The following is a 21,958-nucleotide window of genomic DNA, read 5'->3' on the forward strand; positions in this document are numbered from 1 at the left end:
AAAAGTCTTAGTGAAAGTTAGATTTGGGGTCACAACATTTAGAATGTTCTCAAACTTATTTTATTACCAAATTATTTTATTAATTAAATAATGTTTATAAAACATCCCAGGAGAACTTTCAGTTTCTCAAAACCTCCCTGCAACCTAAAATATACATTCACAGAACAGGCAAAATGTTCACTTCTGAACCAATGGGAAACCAAATGCTTACGTTCCCACAACTTCCAAGGAACGAAATGTGCTAGCTGGAATTTAAGTCATGCCTGATACACAATAGACATTTTCCCATAGAGGGTTAGAGTAGAGGTTGGGGTTAATGTGGATGCTACCATGATTATGCATAATCATGAATACAGATGAGTGAGAAAGTTAGAGGCACAACGATCATCATGGCATTTTTCAGGATTAATTTAGAAGTGTTCAGAAACATCTTATCTACACTGAACAAAAATCTAAGCACAACATCTCCTTCACATAGAGTTGATCAGGCTGTTGATTGTGGAATGTTGTCCCACTCCTCTTCAATGGCTGTGCGAAGTTGCTGGATATTGGCGGGAACTGGAACACGCTGTTGTAGACATCGATCCAGAGCATCCCAAACATCCTCAATGGGTGATATGTCTGGTGAGTATGCAAGCCATGAAAGAACTGGGACATTTTCAGCTTCCAGGAATTGTGTACAGATCCTTGCTACATGGGGCCGTGCATTATCATGCTGAATCAAGGTGATGGCAGCGGATTTTTGGCACGACAATGAGCCTCAGGATGGCATCACGGTATTTGTATTTATTTATTATGGATCCCCTTCCTGGGGTCCAGCAAAATTTAAGTCAGTTTATACCATTTTTTAAAACATTACAATACATTCACAGATTTCACAACACACTGTGTGCCCTCAGGCCCCTACTCCACCACTACCACACACTAAATCCATGTGTATGTATAGTGTGTATGTTATCGTGTGTCTGCCAATGTTTGTGTTGATATCTCTGTGCGTTCAAATTGCTATCGATAAAATGCAAGCTTATGCCTGCCCATACCATAACCTCACCGCCACCATGGGACACTCTGTTCACAACGTTGACATCAGCAAACCGCTGACCCACATGAAGCTATCTGCCCGGTACAGTTGAAACCGGGATTAATCAGTGAAGAGCACACTTTACCAGCAATCAATCAGGTCAAGACCCTGGTGAGGACAACGAGCACACAGATTAGTTTACCTGAGACAGTTTCTGACAGTTTGCAGAAATTCTTCGGTTGTGCAAACCCACAGTTTCATCAGCTGTCTGGCTGGCTGGTCTCAGACAATCCTGCAAGTGAAGAAGCTGGATGTGGACAGGCGTGGTTACACGTGGTCTGCAGCTGTGAGGCCGGTTGGACGTACTGCCAAATTCTCTAAAACAATGTTGGAGGTGGCTTATGGTAGAGAAATGTATATTAATTTGTCTGGCAACAGCTCTGTTGGACATTCCTGCACTCAGAATGTATATTGCGCTCTCCCTTAACTTGAGACATCTTTGGCATTGTATTGTGGCAAAACTGCACGTTTTAGAGTGGCTTTTTATTGTCCACAGCACAAGGTCCACCTGTGTAATGATCATGTTTAATCACGAACAGGGATGTAAACAAATTTGTGCGCAACACTTGAGAGAAATATGCGCTTTATGCGTATGGAACATTTCTGGGATCTTTTGTTTCAGCTCATGAAATATGGGACCAACACTTTGCATGTTGCGTTTTATATTTTTGTTCAGTGTACTCACTTAGAAAGAAAATTACTCCAGTCAGTTCATATTGGGCAAAATACAACCTGAAGCAAATGCATCCAAATAAAATTGTATTGGTCACATACACATGTTTAGCAGATGTTATTTTGGTGTAGCGAAATGCTTGTTTCTAGCTCCGACAGTGCAGTAATAGCAAAAAAATTCACAACATATACACACAAATCTAAGTAACGGAATGTGTTGTGTATTGATATTCTAGTTTTGTCCCTTTAGGGCACCTGTAACCCCCCCTTGCTTACCTACGTTAAAAACGCTTGGAATGTTCTTCCTGTGAAACGCATTAAACAATGCCCACGTAAATTTCTACTCATGTCCTGTCCTTACATTAGTTGTACAAGTAATACAGTGTGCTATACAACAAAACTGGCGACAAGGAAGAAATGTTCTCACGTTTGTACTCGTCATCTTCGGCAGAAAGTCTGAGTTAAATTAGTTTTAGTTTTTTTTCGCTGTAGAAAGACGCAAACAAAACGTGGAGCTAGCCAGTCGAGTGATGCTAGCTAGCCTTTGATGTCACGGCAACGAGAGCCTTGAGGGATAGGAAGAGTTTCGCTGCGGGAGAAAGTGAAGTCATCGTGAGATAAAAGAAGGGGGGGGGGAGTAGTCTGGGTGTAAGGGACCGTCTGAAATGTGTGAGTTAGAAAAATAAACCGAAAATGTCTGCATTGATTGGAAATATAGGAACATTTGATGAATCTGTGGAACAATGGAGTTCTTACACAGAACGTTTTGAGTACTTTGTTGGCAAATGGCATTAAAGCAGAAGTCGTTGTGCCAACATTTTTGACTGTTATGGGAGGAAAAACATTCAATCTACTGCGCAGCCTTGTAACGCCTGAAAAACCTGGTGATAAATCATATGATGAAATTGTGGCTACCTTAAAAGGACATTATTCTCCCAAACCACTGATAATCGCAGAGAGATTCAGGTTTCATAAGAGAAATCAAGAGGAGGAAGAATCGATCTCACAGTTTGTGGCTGTATTGAAACAGTTATCTGAACACTGTGAATTTGGGCGATCAATGAGCGACACTATACGTGATAGGTTAGTGTGTGGCATGCGCAGCGAGGCAATTCAGAAACGCCTTTTGACTGAGAGTAACTTAACATTGCAAAGAGCAATAGAAGTGAGTACATCAATGGAAATGGCAAATAAAGACGCACAACAGCTAAGTGCATCAACCAAAGTGCATAAGGTGTCTACGGAGTTAAAAAACAAGGCAGGAGGTGGCAAGCCATGCTATCGCTGTGGGAAACCAGGTCACCAAGCAGAGGAGTGTTGGTGCAAAGACTTAGACTGCAGAAGTTGTGGGAAAAAGGGTCACATCAAACGTGCATGTAAAAACAAAAAGACACAATCAAACAAAAGTACTGAACAAAGGAAAAGCGACTTCAGTAAGTACAAAAAGAAAGTGCATAAAATGGAGCACACAGAGGATGAACAAAGTGATACCCTGTCTGAAGGGGAAGAATCTTTGCATGTTATGTCAATTTCAGACAATGGATACGGCTACTGGGAGACACCGCTACTGGATGGAAACGCAGTACAGATGCAAGAGGACACTGGAGCAGCCATATCTTTGCTGTCTGAGGCTGTATACAAGGAGAAACTACATCACCTCACACTACAGCCCACAAAGATGACGCTGAAAACATACACCGGTGAGATTGTTCCAGTGAGAGGAAGCGTGATTGTTACAGTGGAGCTCAACAAACAGAAGGTAAAGCTACCACTCTACATTGTGAAAGGCAACCATCCAGCATTGCTAGGACGCACATGGCTGGAAAAGATCAAACTAAACTGGCAGGAAATTCACATGGTTGCAAAAGAGGACACAAACCTACAAGGGATATTGAGGAAACACACGGATGTGTTCAAAGGAGACCTTGGCAGTAAGGACAAAACAGTTAAACTGACCGTGAAACCAGAGAGCAAGCCAAAATGCTTCAAAGCTAGACCTGTCCCATACGCAATAAAACCAAAAGTTGAAATTGAGCTAAACAGACTAGTGGAGAGTGGAGTATTGGATCCAGTGAATGGGCTACACCTGTTTTTCCAGTCATAAAAAAAGATGGATCACTCAGACAATGTGGTGATTTCAAAGTCACCATTAACCCAGTCTTGACTGCTGAAAAATATCCACTACCCCTCATTGACGACCTCTTTTCTGGTTTAGCTGGAGGACAAAAATTCAGTAAGATAGGTCTGACATAAGTCTATCTACAGATGCATGTGGACCAAGAGTCACAAGAACTGTTGACCATAGTGACTCACAAAGGACTGTACAGGTCCTGGAATCACTTCAGCTCCGGCCTTGTTTCAGGGAGCTATGGACCAGATACTGAGCGGGCTCACTGGGTTCCAATGTTACCTCGATGATCTACTTATCACCGGCAAAGACCAGCAGGAGCACCTGAGAAACCAGAACGCTACACTACAGAGATTGGAGGAGTACGGTCTGAGGGTCCGGAAGGACAAATGCGAGTTTTTCCGGCCCTCTGTTGAGTACCTGGGCCACATCATCGACAGTTCGGGGCTCCACAAGGCGCCATCGAAGGTGAAGGCTGTTGTGGAAGCTCCATCCCCACAGAACGTGAGTCAGCTGAGATCATTCTTAGGACTACTGACATACTACGCAAAGTTTGTGCCAAACCTAGCTAACATGTTAAAGCCACTGCATGAACTTTTGAACAAAACCAAACAGTGGAAGTGGACAGACAGATGTGAGGAGGCATTCAAGAAAGCGAAAACAGCCTTAGCTCAGTCAGAGGCCCTAACCCACTTCAACCCCAACTTGCCATTACAGTTGGCATGTGATGCATCAAGACCTGGCCATGATCAAGACAAAGGAAATGATTGTGGACTACAGGAAAAGGAGGACCGAGCATGCCCCCATTGTCATTGACCGGGCTGTAGTGGAGCAGGTTGAGAGCTTCAAGTTCCTTGGTGTCCACATCACCAACAAACTCATGGTCCAAACACACCAGTCAAGAAGAGTGCACGACAAAGCCTATTCCCCCTCAGGAGACCCAAAAGATTTGGCATGGGTCCTCAGATCCTCAAAGTTCTACAGCTGCACCATCGAGAGCATCTTGACTGGTTGTATCACTGCCTTGTATGGCAACTGCTTGGCGTCCGATCGCAAGGCACTATAGAGGGTAGTTTGTACGGCCCAGTACATCACTGGGGCCAAGCTTCCTGCCAACCAGGACCTCTATACCAGGTGGTGTCAGAGGAAGGCCATAAAAATTGTCAGACTTCTTAACAGCTTCTCCTCCCAAGCTATAGGACTCCTGAACAGCTAATCAAATGTCTACCCAGACTATTTGCATCCCCCCTGCACGCTGCTGCTATTCTGTTTATTTTCTGTGCATAGTCACTTTTTTCTACCTACATGTACAAGCATTTCACTAAGGTGTTGTTGTATTCGGCGCGTGTGACAAATAAAATGGGATTTGATTTATAAGGAAGTCAGTCAATTGAAATAAATTCATTAGGCCCTAATCTATGGATTTCATGACTGGGAATACAGATATGTATCTCTTGGTCACAGATTCCTTAAAAAAAATAGTTGGATCAGAAAACCAGTATCTGTTGTGATCCCCATTTGTCTCATGCAGCGTGACACATCTCCTTCGCATAGAGTTGATCAGACTGTTAATTGTGGCCTGTGGAATGTTTTCCCACTCCTCTTCAATGGCTGTGCGAAGTTGCTGGATATTGGGGGGACTGGCACACACTGTCTTACATGTCAATCCAGAGCATCTCAAACATGCTCAATGGGTGACATGTCTAGTGAGTGTGCAGGCCATGGAAGAACTGGGACTGGGATTTTCAGCTTCCAGGAATTGTGTACAGATCCTTGCATTATCATGCTGAAATGAGGTGATTGTGGTGGATGAATGGCACATTTTAGTGTCCTTTTATTGTCCCCCCAGCACAAGGTGCATCTGTGTAATGATCATGCTGTTTAATCAGTGTCTTGATATGCCACACCTGTCAGGTGGATGGATTATCCTGGCTAAGGTGAGATGCTCACTAACCGGGAAATAAACTAATTTGTACACACAATTTGAGCGAAATAAGATTTTTGTGAGTATGGAAAATTTCACTACATGTTGCATTTATATTTTGTTCAATATACTTAACTTTTTACTACTTTAATACATAATTGAATTTGTTCCAATACTTTTGGTCCCCTAAATTTAGAGAACAATGTACAGAAGTGCTGTATTTTGTAAGCAGTTCACCTGATATGAATGAAAATACCCTCAAATTAAAGGGTCTGCACCTTAACCTCCTTAATCATTTAAAACCCAAAGTACTGGAGTACAGCGCCAAAACAACAACAGAATTGTCACTGTCCCAATACTTTGATCTCACTGTAATTCCATTTTGACATTATGCGGTATTGTGTCTAGGCCAGTGACAAAATGTATTTTAGCATTTTTAAATTCAGGCTGTAACAACAAAATGTGGAAAAAGTCAAGGGATATGAATACTTTCTGAAGGCACTGTACATGTAATATATAAATGAAAGACAAAATATATTTTAATGTTTTCTTTATTATTCCAAGGCACAATGTATGTGTTGGCAGGCTGTCTAACAGTGTTTTATACGTACAGTGGGGGGAAAAATTATTTGATCCCCTGCTGATTTTGTACGTTTGACCACTTACAAAGAAATGATCAGTCTATAATTTTAATGGTAGGTTTATTTGAACAGTGGCAGACAGAATAACAAAAAAATCCAGAAAAACGCATGTCAAAAATGTTAGAAAATGATTTGCATTTTAATGAGGGAAATAAGTATTAGACCCCTCTGCAAAACATGACTTAGTACTTGGTGGCAAAACCCTTGTTGGCAATCACAGATGTCAGACGTTTCTTGTAGTTGGCCACCAGGTTTGCACACATCTCAGGAGGGATTTTGTCCCACTCCTCTTTGCAGATCTTCTCCAAGTCATTAAGGTTTCGAGGCTGACGTTTGGCAACTCGAACCTTCAGCTCCCTCCACAGATTTTCTATGAGATTAAGGTCTGGAGACTGGCTAGGCCACTCCAGGACCTTAATGTGCTTCTTCTTGAGCCACTCCTTTGTTGCCTTGGCCGTGTGTTTTGGGTCATTGTCATGCTGGAATACCCATCCACGACCCATTTTCAATGCCCTGGCTGAGGGAAGGAGATTCTCACCCAAGATTTGACGGTACATGGCCCCGTCCATCATCCCTTTGATGCGGTGAAGTTGTCCTGTCCCCTTAGCAGAAAAACACCCCCAAAGCAAAATGTTTCCACCTCCATGTTTGACGGTGGAGATGGTGTTCTTGGGGTCATAGGCAGCATTCCTCCTCCTCCTCCAAACACGGCGAGTTGAGTTGGTGTCAAAGAGCTCCATTTTGGTCTCATCTGACCACAACACTTTCACCAGTTGTCCTCTGAGTCATTCAGATGTTCATTGGCAAACTTCAGACGGGCATGTATATGTATTCTTGAGCAGGGGGACCTTGAGGGTGCTGCAGGATTTCAGTCCTTCACGGCGTAGTGTGTTACCAATTGTTTTCTTGGTGACTATGGTCCCAGCTGCCTTGAGATCATTGACAAGATCCTCCCGTGTAGTTCTGGGCTGATTCCTCATGATCATTGCAACTCCACGAGGTGAGATCTTGCATGGAGCCCCAGGCCGAGGGATATTGACAGTTCTTTAGGTGTTACTTCCATTTGCGAATAATCGCACCAAATGTTTACATTTACATTACATTTAAGTCATTTAGCAGACGCTCTTATCCAGAGCGACTTACAAAATGTTGTCACCTTCTCACCAAGCTGCTTGGCGGTGGTCTTGTAGCCCATTCCAGCCTTGTGTAGGTCTACAATCTTGTCCCTGACATCCTTGGAGAGCTCTTTGGTCTTGGCCATGGTGGAGAGTTTGGAATCTGATTGATTGATTGCTTCTGTGGACAGGTCTTTTTTACAGGTAGCAAGCTGCGGTTAGGAGCACTCCCTTTATGAGTGTGCTCCTAATCTCTGCTCGTTACCTGTATAAAAGACACCTGGGAGCCAGAAATCTTTCTGATTGAGAGGGGGTCAAATGCTTATTTCCCTCATTAAAATACAAATCAATTTATACCATTTCTGACATGCGTTTTTCTGGATATTTTTGTTGTTATTCTGTCTCTCACTGTTCAAATAAACCTACCATTAAAATTATAGACTGATCCTTTCTTTGTCAGTGGGCAAACGTACAAAATCAGCAGGGGATCAAATACTTTTTTCCCCCACTGTACATTCACAGAATAAATAACCCTAACCGTGTGAACACACCGTCACACTGCACCTAAACATGGACAGGGGGCTCAGTGACTACATGCTCAATATGTAACCATAATAGCATAAATAAAGCTTGTTAACAAGTGGGGTATTCCAGAAAGTGGGACTATCAAGTTAGCCACAACTTTAATAAACAGTCACATTTCTCAAAAACATGAAGTTATTTCAAGCAATTTTGTAAAGTTAGCTGGCTAAAAATAAAATTCAACATTTTTAGAACTGCCACCTGGACTGTACCAGCATAAACCACAGTATTGACAGCCTTAAACCCAACTAGTAGCCTGCTTTACCCTAACTAGTACTGTGGTGCTTTACCGGCCTTAACCATTACAGCTTAATACCAATACTCGCATGCGCAAACGCACACACACACATAAACATATATCACAGACAAACACACTCACACTGATAGAGCAGGTGGACGGGATGTGTAACTGTAAAGATTGGCTTTAGTGTTCACTCATGAAAAAGTACCAAACTAACAGTTCAACTGTTACATGGAACATACAGAAAATAATAATCTAATAAGCGTCACAATCACACTGCAAAACAATCTTATTTCATTGTGTTTTTGAACTCCAGAAAACAAGGTTCTAATAAACTTGAGTACATTGTGTTTTCTAACTTGATCCTTACATCTGCATTAATTGTGCTTTTAAGGTTGTCAGAAAGTCCTATCATACACTACATGACCAAAAGTATATGGACACCTGCCCATCAAACATCTCATTCCAAAATCATGGGCATTAATATGGAGTTGGTCCCCCCTTTGTTGCTATAACAGCCACCACTCTTCTGGGAAGGCTTTCCTCTAGATGTTGGAACATTGCTGCGGGGACTTGCTTCCATTCAGCCGCAAGAGCATGAGTGAGGTCGGGCACTGATGTTGGGTGATTAGGCCTGGCTCGCAGTTGGCGTTCCAATTCATCCCAAAGGTGTCCGATGGGGTCAAGTTCTTCCACACCGATCTCGACAGACCATTTCTGTATAGACCTCGCTTTGTGCATGGGAGCATTGTCATGCTGAAACAGGAAAGGGCCTTCTCCAAACTTTTGCCACAAAGTTGGAAGCACAGAATTGTCTACAATGTCATTGCTTCCATTCATTCGAATACTGTAGCGTTAAGACTTCCCTTCACTGGAATTAAGGGGCCTAGCCCGAACCTTCAAAAACATCCCCAGACCATTATTCCTCCTCCACCAATCTTTACAGTTGATACTATGCATTGGGGCATGTAGCTTTTTCTTTGGAAACACCAAACCCAGATTCGGCCATCAGACTGCCAGATGGTGAAACGTTTCATCACTCCAGAGAACGTGTTTCCACTGCTCCAGAGTCCAATGGCTGAAAGCTTTACACCACTCCAGCCGACACTTGGCCTTACATATGGTGATCTTAGGCTTGTGCGTGGCTGCTTGGCCATGGAAACCCATTTCATGAAGCTCTCGACGAACAGTTATTGTGCTGACGGTGCTTCCAGAGGAAGTTTAGAACTCGGTAGTGAGTGTTGCAACCAAGGACAGACAATTTATACGCGCTTCTGCACTCGGTGTTACCGTTCTGTGAGCTTGTGTGGCCTACCACTTCACCGTTGAGCCTTTGTTGCTTCTAGATGTTTCCACTTCACAATAGCAGCAATTACTGTTGACCGTGGCAGCTCTAGCAGGGCAGAAATTTGTGAACTGACTTGTTGGAAAGGTGGCATCCTATGACGGTGCCACGTTGAAAATCACTGATCTCTTTAGTAAGGCTATTCTACTGCCATTGTTTGTCTCCGGAGATTGCATGATTGTGTGCTCGATTTTATACACCTGCCAGCAACGGGTGTGGCTGAAATAACCGAACCCACTAATTTGAAGGGGTGTCCAAATACTTTTGTATATACACTATTGTTCAAAAGTTGAGTCACTTAGAAATCTCGTTTTTGAAAGAAAAACACTTTTTTCGTCCATTAAAATAACATCAAATGGATCAGAAATACAGTGTAGACACTTAAATGTTGTAAATGACTATTGTAGTTGGAAACGGACGATTTTTGTTTTTGTGGAATATCTACATAGGTGTACAGAGGCCCATTATCAGCAACCATCACTCCCGTGTTCCAATGGCACATTGTGTTAGCTATTCCAAGTTTATCATTTTAAAAGGCTAATTGATCATTATAATTGCAATTATGTTAGCACAGCTGAAAACTGTTGTGCTGATTTAAAGAAGTAATACAACTGGCCTTTAGTCTGGCCTTAAGCAATAAGACTGACGAGTTTCAGAAGAAAGTTTTGTTTCTAGCCATTTTGAGCCTGTAATCAAACCCACACGTGCTGATGCTCCAGATACTCAACTAGTCTAATGAAGGCTAGTTTTATTGCTTCTTTAATCAGCACAACAGTTTTCAGCTGTGCTTACATAATTGCAAAAGGGTTTTCTAATGATCAATTAGCCTTTTTAAAATGATAAACTTGGATTAGCTAACACAACATGCCATTAGAACACGGGAGTGATGGTTTCTGATAATGGCCCTCTACGCCTATGTAAATATTCCATAAAAAATAAATAAACGGCTGTTTTTCAGCTACAATAGTCATTTAAAACATTAAATGTCTACACTGTATTTCTGATCAATTTCATGTTATTTTAATGGACAAAAATTAGCTTTTCTTTAAAAAAATAAGGACATTTCTAAGTGACCCCAAACTGTCCAACGGTAGTGTATGTTCATATACAGTGGTGTAAAACAAAGTCTTTGGTGGTGTTTGTGACATGTCAAATAAAATTCCGTAAAAACACAGGAAGCATCCCTTGAGCACCAACCAACACGCCAGCCTGACAGCTTCCAGAAGTCAATAAATAGTATATATCACTCACCTTATATCATATTAGCATCATACATCATACAAACAAAGCTGTCACTGTACGTCACATGCTATTCCCTATGTAGTGCTCTACTTTTGATCAGCGCCCATAGGGCTGTAGTCAAAAGTAGTGCGCTATATAGGGAATAGGGTGCCATTTAGGACCCACTCATTGTGTACCAGTGGTTGAAGTGTGCCGTTGACATTCATTTAGAATGGGACAGGTAAAAAAAGTCACCACGGTTAGAAAATATAAAAACTCTTCATGCTAAAAAACTCTTGAAACCCAACATACTAAAAAATATATATTAAAGCTGTTGTCCTACATAATAACATGATAATGGATAAATTGAACTTTGGAGCTAACAACTCAAACTTATTTCAACAGGGATGTTGTTAGTAGAGTACACCTAACTATACATACAGAGTATGTCGTAAAACTACACCTGTTTGTTTGTGTGTGTTGGCACCAGTGTGTGTTACTGGTACCAGGGGGTCTTACGGACCCAGCGCAGGGTGAAGCCTGCATCGGTGCGGATCTTGATTGAAGCAGCCTCGGCCTCTCTCACGGTCTCCTTGACTGACTGCATCAGGTTCTGGGCATTATGGACCAGCATCTCTGTAGCCTGGATGTTGGAGGGAGAGAGCGAGAGATAGGTTAAACACTGTAGCCTTTGGGGGAGCAAGGGAGTTGAAACAGGTTTGAAAATATATACAGTGCCTTCAGAAAGTATTCAGACCCCTTGACTTTTTCCACATTTTGTTAGGGTACAGCCTTATTCTAATATTGATTAAATTGTTTTTATCCTCTATACACTACCCCATAATTACATAGCAAAAATAGGTTTTTAGACATTTTTGCTCATTTATATATATATATATATATATATATATATTTTTTTTTTAATATCACTTATATAAGTATTCAGACCCTTTACTCAATACTTTGTTGAAGCAGCAATTACAGCCTCGAGTCTTGGGTATGTATTTGGGGAGTTCTCTGCAGATGTTCGATCGGTGTTCAAGTCCGGGCTCTGGCTGGGCCACTCAAGGACATTCAGCGACTTGTCCCGAAGCCAGTCCTACATTGTCTCGTTGTCCTGTTGGAAGGTGAACTTTCCTCCCCAGTCTGACATCATGAACGCTCTGGAGCAGGTTTTCATCAAGGATCTCTCAGTACTTTGCTCTGTTCAGATCTCCTTCGATCCTGACTAGTCTCCCAGTCCCTGCCGCCGAAAAACATCCCCACAGCATGATGCTGCCACCACCATGCTTCACCGTAGGGATGGTGCCAGGTTTCCTCCAGACATAATGCTTGGCATTCAGGCTAAAGAGTTGAATCTTGGTTACATCAGACCAGATAATCTTGTTTCTCATGGTCTGAGAGTCTTTAGGTTCCATTTGGCAAACTCCAAGCGGGCTGTCATTTGCCTTTTACTGAGGAGTGGCTTCCGGCCTGATTGGTGGAGTGCTGCAGAGATAGTTGTCCTTCTGGAAGGTTCTCCCATCTCCACAGAGGAACTCTAGAGCGCTGTCAGAGTGACCATCGGGTTCTTGGTCACCTCCCTGACCAAGGTCCTTCTCCCCCGATTGCTCAGTTTGGCCGGGCGGCCAGCTCTCAGAAGAGTCTTGGTGGTTCCAAACTTCTTCCATTTAAGAATGATGGAGGCCATTGTGTTTTTGGGGACCTTCAATGCTGCATACATTCTTTGGTACTCTTCCCCAGATCTGTGCCTCGACAATTCATTCATGGTTTGGTTTTTGCTCTGACATGCACTGTCAACTGTGGAACCTTGTATAGACAGTGTGTGTGCCTTTCCAAATCATATCCAATCAATTTAATATTCCACAGGTGGACTCCAATCAAGTTGTAGAAACATCAAAGGATGATCAATGGAAACAGGATGCACCTGAGCTCAATTTCAAGTTTCATAGCAAACGGTCTGAATACTTATGTAAAAAAGGTATTTATGTTTTATAAATTTTTTTAAAAAATGGAAAAACCTATTTTCGTTTTGTCAGTATGAGGTATTGTGTGTAGATTGCTGAGGATTTTTTTTCTTAATTTTCTCTCTCACCTGTTCAGACTCCTCCTCGCTGATGTTGGTTCGTCCCAGCATGGTGGCTTTGACTGTTGACAGGATCTTCAGCTGAGTACTGATGGTGGGGATACGCTCACACACCTGGACACATAAACAGCATGTTACAGTACACCCCCTGAGTGAGTGTGCGTGCAGATGCGTGTTTGTATGTGCGTGCTTGTGTATGTGTACCTGCAGCAGGTTGGTTCTGATGCGTCGGTCAGTACACTGCTTGGCCACCTCTTTGGCCAGCCTGGTGACCTCATCCGAGGCTTTGGCAATGTCTTTAGCACACTGGATCATAGCCCGCTTATTACCGCTGCCGCCGCGTACCAACCGGGACATCTCAGCCATCAGCAACGCCATCCTCTTGGCCGCTGCAATGATGTCATTTCCCTGTGGAGGAAGGCGGAAGGGGAGAGGGGTTAGTGTGATGGGGGAGATTGGGGGGAGGGACAATGGGAAAGAGGGAGTTAGTATTGTGGATGGGTGGGGTACTCCTGAATGCATCTGACGTGTTTCACGTTCCACATCTCCATGCCTCTGTGTTAATAGTATTTCATACATTTATGTTCTCAGACATTGATCTTCAATGGTTGACGATCATGTGTAATGAAAATGTGAAGTCCAAAAGTTAGTTTTCTTGAGCTTGATTTAGAATGTTTTACAACACTCAGGCTCGCACGCGCACACACACACACTCACATACAGCGCCGATAGGTTATACCATGTCATGATGGTCAGGTGGAGGTTAATATTTATCATCAGGCAAAGCAAGAAGTGTCATCCTACCAACAGCAGGCAGCTAAGAACACTACATCATCCAGAAAGTATTGAGAAACTGTCATCCTTGGCTTCACAGGTTGGACAAAGGCAGAGTCAGAGCGACTGGCTCCTCCTCTAAACCACTTAGTTTCCCAAGGGAGGGACTTGAGAAGCCAGTATCAGTTTATCCAGCAGGTGCAACAAAGGTGCCATTCCAACAACAATCCTTACAGGCAACCTTAACATAACCCCAACAACACAATGTAAACACAACTGTGTGTCAACTAAGTGTCCAGGAGTAATGCAGCAGCCATAGCTGATTGGATGTCCCCATGGTTACAGCAGGATGCAGAGCCGAGAGTTTCCATAGTAAGGGTGCAGATGGGATGCAGTCAGGACGTAGTCTACACCTTTCTGAAAACGTAATCCCAGTAAATTACAAGTTCCCATAGTAACAGTAAATTACTTGTTCCCATAGTAACAGTAAGTTACTTTTTCAACAGCAGGATGCAGAGGGGATGCAGTGGCCAGTACCTTGCTGGACCACTTGCGCGCCTCCTGATGAAGCGATTGTGCGGCGGCTAGGATGGGTTGATTTACGGCATTGCCGTTAGATGGCATCATCAACAGCTCTGGCTCATAGTCATCCTCACCGTCAGTAAACTCGTCTTCATCATCTACCTCTACACCCTCCTCTTCCTCAAGCTGGGGTGGGTGAGGAGAGGAGAGGAGGGGAGAGGAGTAGGAGGGATAGGGGTGAGGAGAGTGATAAGAGGGGAGGGGAGGCAGCATGTAGAAAGTATAGTGTTTGTATGACGCACTGAATGGAGAGAAGGACAAGAGGAAGTCTACAGTCGGAGGAGGAGGAATGAGAGGATGGAGGGAAAAAAGCGATACTACCACTGGGGGAGAACAGAAAGAAGAGAGGAGAAGAGGCAGACAGTTCTATCAGGGAGGAGAGAGGAGGGGAAGGAAGAGTTGGGCTAGGCAGGTAGCAATGAGGAGAGCTGTGGTAGGGGGAGAGGGAGTCAGCCTGGGCTACAGTGTTCATTTAGATACAGGTACAGGCAGGTACAAAACTATTCTATAATTGTTTCAATGTTGTGTAGTAGACAGAAACCAAACCAATATTGACTCTGACAGAGAGAGAATTGTGTTTTTGTCCAGACTCTGTAAGACTGTTCTGTTCTAGTCCTCCTGTTTAGGGTTAAACAATTCCCGTAACTTTCCCAAAATTCCCAGGTTTTCCAGAAATCCTGGTTGGAAGATTCCCGGAATCAGAAAGGAATAAGCAAGAAATACAGAATCCTACAATTTCTGGAAAATCTGAGAATTTGTGGAATTTTTGGTAAAGTTAAGGGAATTTTGCAACCCTACTCTTGTTGGAAGGTTAGATTAGAGACACAGCATGCAGACACCTTTCTCAGATGACAGTTTCCAGTTTTCGTCTGAAATTGGAATCAGCTCCCAGATCTTCATATTTCAGCAACACAGTCGTGTTGGAGAAATCCCTTTATTGCACAACTCAGAGTAGAGATACACAGGACATCAGAGAACTGCGTCTGTCATACCCAACCACTCCACATGTCTCCTATATCATAACCATAACCCCTCAATAACTCTCCTATTTGTCATAACCAATCCTTCCTCTGTAGATATGAATACAGTAGCTGCAGTAAAACTCTGGTCTAAACCCTGTACAATCACATTACCACTGGTAATAAGATTACATTACCACTGGAACTAAGACTGCATTACCACAGTAATACCACTGGTAGGGCCTACTAGCACAGCTAAACCCTATACAGTAGGTCTACTCCTGTCTGGGAAATGCATGAACACCTGCACTAACACACATACACACTAGCACATACTTACAGCTGCACTAAAGCTAATGGCTAGCACCCTAACACCAGAGCTGTGTGTGTGTGTGTGTGTGTGTGTGCGCTGACCTTGCTGGACCACTTGCGTGCCTCGTCGTGTAGTTGCCTAGCAGCCACCATCATGGGCTCACTGAGCAGCTCTCCTGCCTTCTGCTCTGGAAAATCTTCATCTTTGTCTCTCTCTTTCTCCTCTGGAGGTGGGGGGCGGGGCGGGGGCACCTCTCCCTCTGGTAGGGGGGGCTTAGGGGGGGCCTGCTCCTGATCACTCACCTGGAGGGGACAGACGGACGGACAGATGGACGGTTGGACGGACGGAGAGATGTAAGCCCCAGATAGCATTGTTTTTCTTGTTTTAATTAACAATGCCTGACGCTGAAACAGTTCAAGAGTTTGTGTAACACTGCGTGTGTGTTTGTTTGTCCTCACGTGTAGCTTGTCTAGGTCTGGGGGTGGAGGGGGGAAGTCTGGCTCCGGGAGGCTGAAGGCTTCTCTGATCTTCCCAACAGCAGCCAGAATTCTGAGGCAAGAATCTAAAAAGGCCTTCTGAAGGGCTGAGTGGGAGAGGTATGGGCATGAATTTCAGTCAAATTATGTACACACAAGTGACAGAAACAAGCCATATATGTGTGCGTGCATGTAAGTACCTGGGTACTGTATATTTCCGGCCACAGCCTTAGCGTCTATAACCATAGGTGATATAGTGTGGCTGAGTATATCTGATGCACGTTTCACTGCTTCTCTGAACCATGGGTCCTCTGAGTTCTCCACCTCTCTCTTCGCTACCAGTAGTACGCGATTGGCTCGCCGAGCTATGCTGGTCGCCCCGGCAACTAGCATCTGCGGCTGTACATTCGCTATGGCGACACGACACTTATCGATGTCCTTCTTTATCGCCTCCTCAGACGCATCCAGCAGAGACTTGGTGTCTATGGCTTCATCCACCAGACCTGCACACACACGCATGTAAGCACACAGACAGACACGTATACAGACACACACACACACACACACACACACACAAAGAGACATGAGGAAGAGTGAAACATACAGTACACAGCCTTCAGAAATCTTTGGGTGTGTGTCCACGTGTGTGTGTGTGGTTGCATATGCATGCATGCGAGTGTGTGTGTGTGTGTGTGTGTGTGTGTGTGTGTGTGTGTGTTACCAGTGAGTTTCTCTACATTGTCAATCCACTGGTTCTTCATGGTGTCAAAGTGTTCGTAGGCCGCCTGGTTACCTGGATTCTTCAACAGGATACGAGCTGCGGAGGTCACCTGAACACACACTCATAATCAACATCATTGTTGTGTCAATCTAAAGACTAAGTCCGTGGACACACACACACACACACACACACACACACCTGTGGAGTGAGTTCTCTGGTGTGTTTAACGGTAGCCTGTATTCCCTCAACTGTGTTCTTATTGGCTGATCCCACGGCCGCCGCCTTCTCTGCTGTTGCGCCCAGGCGACCCGCATGGGCCTCAAAGTTACCAGCACGCTCCTCAAACACCTGCAACACACACACACAAATTAGCCTCTACAAACACTGACCGTAACGCAACACAACATTATAGAAAGGAAATATACATATATAGACATACACACAGACAAGGAGACAGACAGTATATGTAACAGAAAGACAGACAGTACCTCCTCTCTGTGCGGGGCCTCTAGGGGGGCAGTCGCAGACACGGCCAGTAGTTTAATGGGGGTGGTGGTGTCACTGAACACATCGGATACTTCCTGGGTCATGACTTCCTGCATACGACCCTTCAAGTCCTGACAGACATACAGCATGGATATTTATATCAGTACATGTTTTATATGTCTAATGTACAGTCGTGGCCAAAAGTTGAGAATGACACAAATATACATTTTCACTAAGTTTGCTGCTTCAGTGTCTTTAGATATTTTTGTCAAATGTTACTATGGAATACTGAAGTATACAAAAAAAATGCATGAAAATGAAATGTATGCATTCACTACTACTGTAAGTCGCTCTGGATAAGAGCGTCTGCTAAATGACAAAAAAAAGTATAATTACAAGCATTTCATAAGTGTCAAAGGCTTTAATTGACAATTACATGAAGTTGATGCAAAGAGTCAATATTTGCAGTGTTGACCCTTCTTTTTCAAGACCTCTGCAATCTGCCCTGGCATGCTGTCAATTAACTTCTGGGCCACATCCTGACTGATGGCAGCCCATTCTTGCATAATCAATGCTTGGAGTTTGTCAGAATTTGTGGGTTTTTGTTTGTCCACCCGCCTCTTCAGGATTGACCACAAGTTCTCAATGGGATTAAGGTCTGGGGAGTTTCCTGGCCATGGACCCAAAATATTGATGTTTTGTTCCCTGAGCCACTTGGTTATCACTTTTGCCTTATGGCAAGGTGCTCCATCATGCTGGAAAAGGCATTGTTCGTCACCAAACTGTTCCTGGATGGTTGGGAGAAGTTGTTCTCGGAGGATGTGTTGGTACCATTCTTTATTCATGGCTGTGTTCTTAGGCAAAATTGTGAGTGAGCCCTCTCCCTTGGCTGAGAAGCAACCCCATACATGAATGTCTCAGGATGCTTTACTGTTGACATGACACAGGACTGATATATATATATATATATATATATATTCGTCAATTTGATAAACTCTATACAACTGGGAAAAAACTTTTGAACAGTCATGCAACTCGGAATTCCAAGTCTGAAACTCTGGCATCTTTCAAGAGCTCCGACTTTCCGACCGTAGCACTCACCTTGTCTTCTCCGAACAAGCTTTTTTCCAGATGCCCCAAACAATCGGAAAGGGGATTCATCAGAGAAAATTACTTTACCCCAGTCCTCAGCAGTCCAATCCCTGTACCTTTTGCAGAATATCAGTCTGTCCCTGATGTTTTTCCTGGAGAGAAGTGGCTTCTTTGCTGCCCTTCTTGACACCAGGCCATCCTCCAAAAGTCTTCGCCTCACTCTGCATGCAGATGCACTCACACCTGCCTGCTTCCATTCCTGAGCAAGCTCTGTACTGGTGGTGCCCCGATCCCGCAGCTGAATCAACTTTAGGAGATGGTCCTGGCACTTGCTGTACTTTCTTGGGCGCCCTGAAGCCTTCTTCACAATAATTGAACCGCTCTCCTTGAAGTTCTTGATGATCCGATAAATGGTTGATTTAGGTGCAATCTTACTGGCAGCAATATCCTTGCCTGTGAAGCCCTTTTTGTGCAAAGCAATGATGACGGCACGTGTTTCCTTGCAGGTAACCATGGCTGACAGAGGAAGAACAATGATTCCAAGCACCACCCTCCTTTTCAAGCTTCCAGTCTGTTATTCGAACTCAATCAGCATGACAGAGTGATCTCCAGCCTTGTCCTCGTCAACACTCACCTGTGTTAACGAGAGAATCACTGACATGATGTCAGCTGGTCCTTTTGTGGCAGGGCTGAAATGCAGTGGAAATGTTTTTTGGGATTCAGTTCATTTGCATGGCAAAGAGGGACTTTGCAATTAATTGCAATTCATCTGATCACTCTTCATAACATTCTGGAGTATATGCAAATTGCCATCATACAAACTGAGGTAGCAGACTTTGTCAAAATGTATATTTGTGTCATTCTCAACTTTTGGCCACGACTGTAGAAATAAAGAATGATGACAGAAAAAGAAGTCATTTTTGATGAGCGAGGAGCCCTTGATCAAGTTATACGTGTCTGTGTGTAATTTCAGAGATGGACAGTATTTTTGTTACATGTATTTAAAGAACATATTTCAATTACTATTCTGTCATTTGTATTTGAATGGCCTGAAAAAAAAAAAATCACCATGTAATTTGTAACAAGAGACTTCAGAGAATGGTAGCCTATTTTAATATTTTCAAAATGCTCAAAAAATAATATCAAAAGCGGTTCACAATTTTGTAGCCCCCTGTCACCCCAAATTTGCTGAATTGGTATCAAAAGTCTTATGGCGTTATTGTGTGAGGCCATGAGAGGGGTCAGTGGATGAGTGGAGGAGCTTGAAAGAAAGTTGAAGCCCAAGGATGCACTTCCAGAGCGAGAATAATGCAGTGAAGTTGGTCCAAAAGGGGAAAGTGAATTTGACTTTGAAAGCAAAACACTGTGTTATTGCCTATGCCATACTATGCCATCAGTACACTCCCTCTCATTCGGGGAGTGAGTTCCATGCCTTGACTTTCTTCCAAACCCATTTTCACCTCCACCTCCACTTGCACCTCTGACTGCGAGCTCATGTTGAGGCACAGTATCTAATTTCTGACACCAATGATGCAAATTTGTAGTAATAGGGGACCACAAAGCTCTGAAGACTAACAACTCTATGAACTGTGCCAATTGTCTGGGCTATTGATACTGTTCAGCGTGTTAGCCTAGGGTCATAAGTAATGTAAATGTTTTATAATTCATTTGAGGCTACCCGCAAATGTATATTCTGTATTTTGAAAATACAAAATACACATTTTAATTAAATACATATTTTGGCACCAGTGTTGTTTATTTTGATACATCAGGGTATTTTGTAACAAGATACATGTAACTGTACAGGTTTTGTACAGGTAACTGCCAAAATATAGGAAACACCAACATTAAGTGTCTTATGTGCTGACCACACCGCTCACACGCATGTTGATTTTGTCCGCCCACACCAGACGCAATCAGGACACGCAGGTTGAAATATCAAAACTCTTAATCAACTATAATAATTTGGGGACAGGTCGAAAAGCATTAAACATTTATGGCAATTTAGCTAGCTAGCTTGCTGTTGTTAGCTAATTTGTCCTGGGATAGAAAATGTTGGTTTTTATTTTACCTGAAATGCACAAGGTATTCTACTCCGACAATTAATCCACAGATAAAAGGGTGAACCGAGTTCGTAATCTCTCCATCAGGCTTCTTCTTCTTTGGACTTTATATGGCGGTTGGCATCCAACTTTAAGGTGCATTACCTCCAACAACTGGACTGGAGTGTGGACCTCAATTCATTGTTCAATCACCCACGTGGATATATGCAGGAGATTGGAGAGGCGGGACTTGCAGCGTGTCAAGCGTCACAAATAGAACCAAGTTATATTTTAGTTGATGCACGCGAGCAGTGTGGGTGCAATGATTGAATAACATGTATGTGTACATTTATTTTGCAACGCTCGCGCACATGATGCGGGTGGTGTGGTTATCACATTAATAGGGCTTTGGGCTGCAACAGCTTCAATGTGCCTTGGAATAGATTCTGCAAGTGTCTGGACCTCTATTGGAGGAATGTAACACCATTCTTTCACAAGAAATGCCATCATTTGGTGTTTCGTTGATTGTGGTGGAAAAGGCTGTCTCAAGTGTCGCTCCAGAATCTCCCAGAAGTGTTCAATTGGGTTGGGATCTGGTGACTGAGACACACACCCACACTTTAAACACCCTATGCTCCTTTGAGACTCCTCTTTCAAAGTCACTGAAATCTCTTATTCTAGCCATGGTAGCCAAAATAATGGGCAACTGAGCATTTTTATACATGACCCTAAGCATGATGGGATGTTAATTGCTTAATTAACTCAGGAACCACACCTGTGTGGAAGCACCTGCTTTCAATATACTTTGTATCCCTCATTTACTCAAGTGTTTACTTTATTTTGGAAGTTACCTGTATCTTTGCCCATCACTGCGTGTGTGTTACCTTCAGACTTTCCTGTAGTTGTGAAGCAGTAGCTTTAGCCTGCGGGGCTTCGGCCTCTCCCCTCCCCGCTATGTCTGCCAGTGATGTCATCAGCACCTCGTTGCGATCACAGCGGACAATCATGTCCTGCCGGTACGGCCCTCCCAGCCCTCCAGCCAACCGGCGGCCCTCCGATACCAAGCCCCGGATTGCTGCCTGACCTTGAGTGTAGAGTAATGCATGTGTAACACACTGGATTTGATAGACTGTTGCAAAACATTACCCATTGCAAAACGTTTTTGCTACAGTGTGCACTAATGCGACTCAGAGTTCATGGCCATGTCTCTGATGACATGATAGTACTACTTTAGTATAGTAAAATTATATACAGTGAGCTTCAAAAGTATTGGGACAGTGACAAATATTTAGTTGTTTTGGCTCTGTACTCCAGCACTTTGGATTTTAAATGATGCAGTGACTTTGAGGTTAAAATGCAGACTGCCAGCTTTCATTTTAGGGTTTCATCCATATCAGTTGAACCGTTTATAGTCCCCCCTAAAATGGGGGGACTATTTGCAAAAAGTGCAATAGTTTCTAAACAGTTCACGCAATAT

General features: G+C 43.4%; 1 protein-coding gene across 5 annotated transcripts in view; it reads right to left on the bottom strand.

Annotated features, from left to right (window-relative positions):
• Positions 1-10,763: 10,763 nt before the first annotated feature.
• Positions 10,764-21,958, bottom strand: part of LOC115153616 (vinculin) — a 46,967-nt gene continuing 35,772 nt past the window's right edge. For 3 of the 5 annotated variants that reach the window (XM_029699251.1, XM_029699250.1, XM_029699249.1), the window contains 11 exons: positions 21,366-21,565; positions 17,350-17,478; positions 17,060-17,209; positions 16,862-16,970; positions 16,341-16,643; positions 16,123-16,247; positions 15,766-15,966; positions 14,348-14,518; positions 13,241-13,444; positions 13,046-13,150; positions 10,764-11,593 (listed from right to left, as the gene is read on the bottom strand). In XM_029699251.1, coding sequence (XP_029555111.1) covers positions 11,447-11,593; positions 13,046-13,150; positions 13,241-13,444; positions 14,348-14,518; positions 15,766-15,966; positions 16,123-16,247; positions 16,341-16,643; positions 16,862-16,970; positions 17,060-17,209; positions 17,350-17,478; positions 21,366-21,565 — 1,844 coding nt within the window. In that variant the 3' untranslated portion in view covers positions 10,764-11,446. The remainder of the gene's footprint in view (positions 11,594-13,045; positions 13,151-13,240; positions 13,445-14,347; positions 14,519-15,765; positions 15,967-16,122; positions 16,248-16,340; positions 16,644-16,861; positions 16,971-17,059; positions 17,210-17,349; positions 17,479-21,365; positions 21,566-21,958) is intronic. The other 2 variants (XM_029699253.1, XM_029699252.1) reach the window with 1 other exon arrangement.

Source organism: Salmo trutta, chromosome 18 (genome assembly GCF_901001165.1).
Source record: "Salmo trutta chromosome 18, fSalTru1.1, whole genome shotgun sequence".
Taxonomy (NCBI): domain Eukaryota; kingdom Metazoa; phylum Chordata; class Actinopteri; order Salmoniformes; family Salmonidae; genus Salmo; species Salmo trutta.